At 31.5% G+C, this 8,403-nt stretch overlaps 1 protein-coding gene across 1 annotated transcript in view; it reads right to left on the bottom strand.

Annotated features, from left to right (window-relative positions):
• Positions 1 to 533: 533 nt before the first annotated feature.
• The window catches only part of RGS17 (regulator of G protein signaling 17), a 36,398-nt gene continuing 28,528 nt past the window's right edge, over positions 534 to 8,403 (bottom strand). Inside the window, exon 4 of the mRNA XM_015073672.3 lies at positions 534 to 7,390. Within this exon, the coding sequence (XP_014929158.1) occupies positions 7,202 to 7,390 (189 nt within the window). The 3' untranslated portion in view covers positions 534 to 7,201. The remainder of the gene's footprint in view (positions 7,391 to 8,403) is intronic.

Genomic DNA, 8,403 nt, shown 5'->3' with positions numbered 1-8,403 from the left:
ATGGAGGGATGAGATTGTCTCTCCAAATAATACAGACCAGAAATAGGTTTTGCTACTTAAAAACTCCAACTAATCATCTCAGTTATTCGTTTCACTTGGTGTATTCAAGCCACATTACTTTATAGAAGTGTTAAGATAGTGGGTTGAAACCCATTTTATTTTAATTCTGATCCGAGTATAGAACAGGACCGATCAGTTCATTTTTTAATCTTTATTAGAAATAATTATTTCCCAAATCTAAACTCAACTTTGAATTTAAAAAAAAAAAAAACACAAATGGTGGAAGCCATTTGAACTCAATGTGATAAATCTCTCAGCTGAATTCTCGAAACAAGTCATTTCAAGAATATACTTTATTATTTATAAAAGGTGAAAAAAATGTAATAAGCAATAACCTTATGGAACACTGTAAAGAATCCAGCCCGAAATTATTATATTCCCTCATAAGCATGAGCAATTTAGGTAATATAAATAAGTGTACCTTTTACTCCTATAGTGTTACACCAATGAGGAAACAGTAACTTGTCTAAGGATACATTGGTGAATTCTTTATTAATTCAAAACATTTTTAAAAAGTGTGATGCATGTGTATTTTACAATAATATCCATAGGTTTCCACTATAATAATCAAATGAAAACAGCTGTAGTTTGATTTACTTAGAAAACTCAAAAAGAAAAGGTTGAAACTTTTGAATTTTCTTACATTACTGTCATGCTCAAATTCTATTATTACATGTTGAAGATTCTAGCATTTTCAGGAAGTCTATTATTTGTACATAGGTAAAATGATAAAATAAATTCAAAGACGGGGGGAATAAAAACCCAAAACAACTTAAATTGGAGGAAAATAATCTGGATTATCTATTCAATTTATAAGTACTTACAATTATTCTGACATTGCAAAATAACCAAGTATGGTGTCTCAAGCTGCATTCATGCATTCAAAACTTCTTCATGGTCCACTAATATTAGTGAAGTACAAAATGTGGATATAAATTATTAAGTACAATGAACATGGTAGTAAAAAATTGCACACATTTGATATGATAAATTTTACAGAACCAAGCACACTGAAATTTTTTTTTATATTTAGCAAACATCCTAAAACCATATACAAGAAACTGTATGACAAATCGGTTAAAGCAAAGGGGAAAAAAATCAAGTCTTTTACAATATTTCAATAATCAGTGTTCATTATTCAACTGAGGGCAATATAGAAAAACACTCAGCAAAATGATTATTAATTTAAATTACCTCTTCTGAAGATTAAACTAAAATCTTTACTACCCAAAGATGTAGAGGATAAGGTGAAGGTAGTTCAAGGGAAAAAAAAATCACTTTCACCTCCATTAAGTGAATGTTCAAGCTAACAGTTTCAGAGTTTCATTTTTCCATTTCACTTTACAGTTTATTATAATTTCTTCATAGTATTTAATGGAACCTAATAGCAGTGCTGAAAAATCTGCTCAGAATTTTTTTTAAGCTCAGCGTTAACGTCCAGTGAAATTACCTCTAACATAACTTATTAAATAATGTATTGCTCTGTGGCAGTGAAACCTAACAAACACTACCTCAACTGAATGATCAAGGTCAATATGAACAGTGATGAGTCTTGATGATAGTAATATGGCATTTTACTTCTGTGGTCTTGCAAAAACTGGTAACACCTGTCTAATCATGGGAAAAACATCAACAAATTCCAGTTAAGGGACATTTTACAAAGTACTAGACCAGTACTCTTCACTACTGTCAAGGTCAACAACAAAAAATGTTTGAGCTTAGAGGAATTTAAGGAGACATGATAAGTAAATGGGTATATTGAATGAGATCTTGGAACAGAAAGAAGATATTAGGTAAAAGCTAAGGAAATCTGAATAAGCGTGACTGAATGCATCAATATTTCATGAGGTGTGACAAATGTCTCAATAGATGTGCAGTATATAGAACTTCTCTGTGCTATCTTTGCAACTTTTCAGTGACTCTAAAACTATTCTAGAATAAAAGGTTTAATGAAAAATTTTATGAACACACAACCATTTTTTTAATTTTCATATTTTCATGGTAAAATTAGTTACAAAATCATACTAGAATGCTTTCTATTCCAGTGACAGTATCCATGTTTTCTAATGGCCCATCTCTCATAACTTAGTTTTTAGCTTTACTTCCACATATTTATTTGGCGAATTATTTGATGTTTATATTCTTCCTGTCCTTGGGAATACTGTTTTTCCCCTTTGGAAATAAAATTTTCAAATGATTTATCTTATTTAAGCATTTATTTTAAGCATACAATTTATACACATACACACATCTATATACATATATCTGTGTATGTGTATCATTGAAAGAAACCTACTTCTTGATTGTAGATTCAGTGTGATGTTCATGAACTGAAAACTGAGCGTGAATCATACTACTGAACAAAGCAGGAACAAATTCATATAATCTTCCATCTTAAAATCAGCTTGGTTGCAGTTTTTTCTTTCTTTGTGATTTTTTTTTTTTAATGTCTACTTATTTTTGAGAGAGAGAGATAGTGCGAGCAAGGGAGGGGCAGAGAGAGGAGACACAGAATCTGAAGCAGGCTCCAGGCTCTGAGCTGTCAGCACACAGCCCGAAGCGGGGCTTAAATTCATGAACCACAAGATCATGACTTGAGCCAAAGTCGGACGCTTAACTGACTGAGCCACTCAGGCGTCCAGGTTGGTTTTTTGTGGTTTTTTTTTGGATGAATAATTAAATCAGATTTTAAAGTATGGTTTCAAAAGAATATGGGAAAAGTTCATTATAGTGGCATCTAATTCATAACATTCTTGAAATAGGAATAATTATTGAGCTGGAGAACACTGATAAAATAATAATGTCATATGTAACACTTCATTCTTTCCATGTTTACATTATTTAATTCTCATGCCTACCCTGTAAATAAAGTATTCTGTTTCTCATTTGAAGATGAGGGAACAGGCTCAGAGAGGTTCAATAGAATATTTGCCCAAAGTCATATGACACAGACATGTCACTTGAAATCAAATTTAAAATTAAAGTCTGGCATTTGGGAACAAAAAGATCAATCTGTGCACAATCGTGTGTTGCAAGGATACTATTAAGAATGTTACAGGGAGATGAGAAGTCAAGTTTTTGGTTATCAGTTTTATTGATAAATATTTGCAGTTGTAGCAAGTGAGGAATAACTAAAATTTCTACAGATTAAATACTGTTTTCTCGGAAGAATAAGCATTTTATATTGGTCAGAAATTTAAAAAGAATTGAAAAGAGCATGCAAATATAAATGCTTAATATTATTTTGAAAATTACGGTCATAAGCTGTCAATATAAATACACAGACAAGAAAATATCTTTACTACCTTTCAAAATAATTTGCCAATGTATCCAGTGCAAAGTTTTTAAAATTAATGTTTGATAGGGTTCTATATAGGCATTTTAAGATCTAAGAAACTGTAGGTGGCTTTTGAAAGAGTTATTTTCCTATTTCTGATTGTATTTAAAATTTCTTTCTTGTATATTTATTCCTCAAAGCATCTGATATGTTGTATTTTTTGCAAATATAATTTGTCACAGTTATGATATGACATTTTTTCAATATGTTAAAAGTGTGTAGAAACAAATGGGTAAGTTCAAAATTAAGAATTGGGTTTTATTTTAAATCAGCTTAATGGGGTGAAAATGTATTTTTGCCCCTAATATATAAATATTATTTACCTATTTCTATAGTCCTTTTGCAAAACTGAACTATCAGGTGAATATATGATATACATTTCATTCTGTAAGTAAGAACCTAGGCAGCATTAAAGGATACTAATAAACACCCATGCACCATGACCAAATATCAGAACTGGTCATCCTATGTACATATTTTAAGATTAAAAAAAAAAAAGAAGACCATATTATGGTCTTGAGTTTTGCGCTCCATAACGTTGATATCAAAATTGTGTTTTGCTATTGTTCATATGCCAGCGCACCCATTGTGCTTAGAGCTGCCCTCTAACTCTGTCGGGGCATCTTTATTACCTTTGGGTAACATAATAACAATTATCCAGAGTAAAGAAGAAGCATCATCTGGCCATTATTAGTGTGATCTATGTTACAAGATCCATCTCTGAAGAAGTCTGGCTCTCCAATTTAGTCACATGTATTTATATATGATCTATATCCTCTACTTTTCTTTCCATTATAGACACATCTGAATTTAGGCACTATAGAAAGAGCATTAAGCTCTTTCTGTGTGCATTAGCAGATTTTAACAGTACACAAAGATGTCCTGACGATCTGAAACACAAAGTGTACTTTCTAAAGTGCTAATTTTTCCCCTGGGAGGAATATATTCACTAGGAAAAATCAAATTCTACCATAACAAATATTGTGCTCTTGGAATGGTAGCATAGACACCAGTTGGGGGATTTTTGTTTATTATAGCTCTGTATTTAAAACAGAAGGAGTTATACCATATTTTAAAAATTGGTAGAGTTGCAAATATACATACTCTTAGATAGAAACTTTGAACGATTTGAAATTAAATGAGAAACCCTCCCCCCTCCATAGGAATTTAGCGCAGAAATGCTCACATAACATGGTTACCAATATCCAATGTGTAAATCTCGTCTAGAATCATTCTCAATGCAACTTCCTAATCAGGTTTTAAAAGGATACACTAACTTCAAAGTCTGTATTCTACAAATGCCCAGGTTAGAGATTAGGACTCTTTAGAAGGGTCCTTATCTTTTACATTTGGTAAAATATTAAAGGTATTGTCAAACAGACAATTCATCTAATAGTCCAAAGTATCTTATAAAGATAACTTATGACTAGCAGGTCACCATCATATATAGTAACAACAAGAATATAAAGTCTACATTTAAAAAGATTGACGCATGCTGTGTATCATAGTATATTACATATTTTCTAGTCATGTGCACCAATTTATTGTGCCTCAAACATAGCAACAAGTATGATATTACAACATATATGTGTATACATCATAGAAGCATAATAAACTGAATTCTAATCAAGAAAAAATTAAATAATTTAGGAACAATAGAACTTCACAATAGAAGTGATGATTCTTTTAGGTTTTTCTTCACTCTTTTGGAAAAAATAGGACTTTTTGTAAACATCTTCATAGCTATCTTTCTTTAACATATTACTGAAAACTATTCAAATAGTAAATATCTACTGACATTGATAAAGTATGTCTTAACACACTAACACTTTCAGACAAAAACAGGCATTTGTTAAAAGAAATGATTATTATAAATATTTCCTATCTTGTATTTTAACTACATTTTCATAAATAATGTATTTAAAAGTGCTGAATATGATAGGATAGTCAGCAACGCCAGTGTAAACAGAACATTTTGTTTTCTACTCTGCAAACTTTTTTTTTAATCCCATTTTGTCAAACACTGCAACAGTTAAAATATTTGCATAGGGAATAGATAATAGCCCTTTTAACCATATCTCCTGAATTCTATATAAATTAGAAAATCAAATTCACTTAAAAAAACAATTCTTGAAATGTTTTAAGTTTATGGAAAAAGAAACTTACGATGCCAGCTTTTCAAGTAAAATAAAATTTAAAAAGAAAACCCCAAACTTGTTTATTTTAAAAATGTTTAATAAATTAAAAAATGAGAGGTAGTTAAAAAATGGCAAAGAAAACCTATAATTTTAATATCATCCTTAATATAAGGCCCAGTATTCTCAGTGGATATAAATATTTTTAAAACTTTCATGTTAGGTTAATATTATATTTATTAAGTTTAAGATTAAAAAAATAGCCTCCAGGGGATATTAATATTCAAATGTAACACCTTGATATAAATATGACACTGACTTTTTGTGTGTGTGCATGATAGGATACTGTTTTCTTGAATGTCAAAAGTATAGGTCAATGTCAGGCAAGTATTTTGTCTTAAAGATTTAGTGGTACTTATAAAAAATAATATGGCAGCTAGAAGATTTGAGCACTGTCCTGCCTTTCAATTATGGATGAGTATTAATAGTTTGGTTTTAACATTTTTAAAATAAGTCATTCTGAAGATACTATGAAAACAGTTAAGGTCTGAAGTAGAGAATTATCTTCTGCGTAACCCTTACAAAACTTTTCTCAGTTAAAAACTTAGCTTTTCATTAGACTTTGCTTTCAAGGAAAATATGCCACAGGACAGATGCTACTCATCAAAATATTTTATGATGCTACATGTAGGCATTCCTTTATTAAATTTTTTTTTATATTCCAAAACTAAGTTATTGAGCTTACTATTTTTTTTCTTGCTGAAGTACATACTTTACACAACCATTTTAGAACTGGAGAGCCAGTCTTTAATAAATTAATTACAGTATTGGACATCTGATATATACATAGATTAATTGTGTTCTATTACAATTAAAAACAATTATCACTCTGATTTGTCATTGAGATAGAATATCTTCAAATTGTTTTGTGCTTTTTTCTCTTTTCTTCTTATTATTTGTTGTTTGTTGGGTTTTTTTAAATTTTGTTTTGTTTTGTTTTGTTTACATAGCAAACTATTCTGTAAAGAAAATGCCACAGTTTTGGCAGTGAACAACCAGAGGAATCCCCCATCAGGATTTCCCAACAAACATAGATAAATAGCTCTTTTTCCAAGTACAGAAATATCGGCTTCAAAATGAGTGTACTGAACACAGTATAGAGCATGTTTAATACCATTGTTACAACTAAAAAATTGGCTTTTTCTGTCTTAGATTATATTTAAAAATGCAAACCACAGCCAATTTTTTTGGCAATTATTTCTATAAGACCATATTGCACAAAAGTCCTTAAACACGGATATAAGTTATGCCATTGGATTAAATATTACAACAGCTACGTGGCAAATGAAGCAGCTCTACTTTGTACATGCAGCCTCGGGGGATACACTAGGAGACTGTTCACAGGACTACAAATACAGTTTGCTTGCAAGTAGAATGAGTGTTGAAGAAAACAAACAATTTGGCAATTCATTGTCTTATGTGGTATTTTCTCCAAACTTAACCATGGATAACCTTGATAAAAATGGAGACAAAGACCATATGGTTGTATTTTCACAGTAGCCTGAGGAATGCTAAACTGTAGTTCTCCAGGAACTCAGCTTCTGGTGTTAGTGAACTACTTTTATTTCCCATCCCAGCCCTCCAAAATGATTTTTTTTTTAAATGAAAATTAAGATTCAGAAGTAGAACTGGCAGTACTTTCAACAAATGACTTATAAATTTGAGAGTTCAAAAACCTTGGAAAAGAATCTCTGTGCATTAAGGTATATATCTGAAGTTGGGCATCTTCATACATGTGAGGATTAGGATCCAACAGATTTCTATTGATCACCTCTCTAACTCGAGAATCGAGACTGACCTAAAAAGAAATAAGAGCAGATACATTAAATAAAATTTTTTTTCAAAAGATCTCAATTAAGTAAATACAGGTGTGTGACATTTCAGAGAAACTTCAAAGAGTTAAATCTAACTACCTAAAATCTTGAGGTTACCTTCTCAAAGGCTACATCGCCTCGCATACTTTTCTTCAAAAGTTGAACTAAAACAAACAAACAAAAAACAACTTGTCTTTAAACCAGAAATTTAGTTCACAGATATCTTGGCTTACTTGGATTTATCTTTTCTATGCATTTCACTCGGGTTTTTTTTGACCATTTCTATTCATTGTTGAGGCCCTGGAGAATTCCCTAGCCAGAACAAGGATTTATCTCCTACTATGTGACTGCCGGGGGTAACTCTCTTGATGGGACAAGGTAAAAATCTGGCAGAGGGTAGTTCTCTGGCAAATATTAGCATGTATATCGAGTGCTGATTCCTGATCGTATTACATCCCAACAAGTCCTACTGTGGAAAAGTAAGAAACCCGGAATGTGGAAGGCTGTAGTGGAGCAAAACTACACCAAGTATTCTTCATGTCTTAGTGTACCTGGCAAGGCACAGGGAACTATATAGTCCTTATGTAGAAATACATCTGAAGATCTCTTTACTAAAGATTAAGTAGAACAATTGCTTGAAATAGAGTCTTTAAAAGGAGAAATACAAGTAGGAATTCGGAATACCCATACAAGTAATCAGTACAGCATTGTTTTTGAAGTGTAAATAAATTAAATTCTGCAAATGATAGTTGTTGTGGTTGTTGTTGTTATTTTTCCTCACTATATGCTGATCCTGTCTGTTGGAGCTGGTAGAATGTGCTGGAAAGGGAACTGAGGACAAATAAATGGCAATAAGGGCATGTTTGGGGAATAGAAGTAAACTCTGCTCTGAAATGACATTAGCAAAATCTGAGAGGCAAACCATCACAGACTTGTCCTGATTGGTTTCCTCAGTCCTCATAGTTGTACACGGACTAGAACATTGTGATCCATATTA

The sequence above is a fragment of the Acinonyx jubatus genome, chromosome B2 (assembly GCF_027475565.1).
Source record: "Acinonyx jubatus isolate Ajub_Pintada_27869175 chromosome B2, VMU_Ajub_asm_v1.0, whole genome shotgun sequence".
Classification (NCBI taxonomy): domain Eukaryota; kingdom Metazoa; phylum Chordata; class Mammalia; order Carnivora; family Felidae; genus Acinonyx; species Acinonyx jubatus.
Note: the sequence above shows the minus strand (reverse complement) of the source record. Positions and strands in the feature narration are given on the sequence as shown.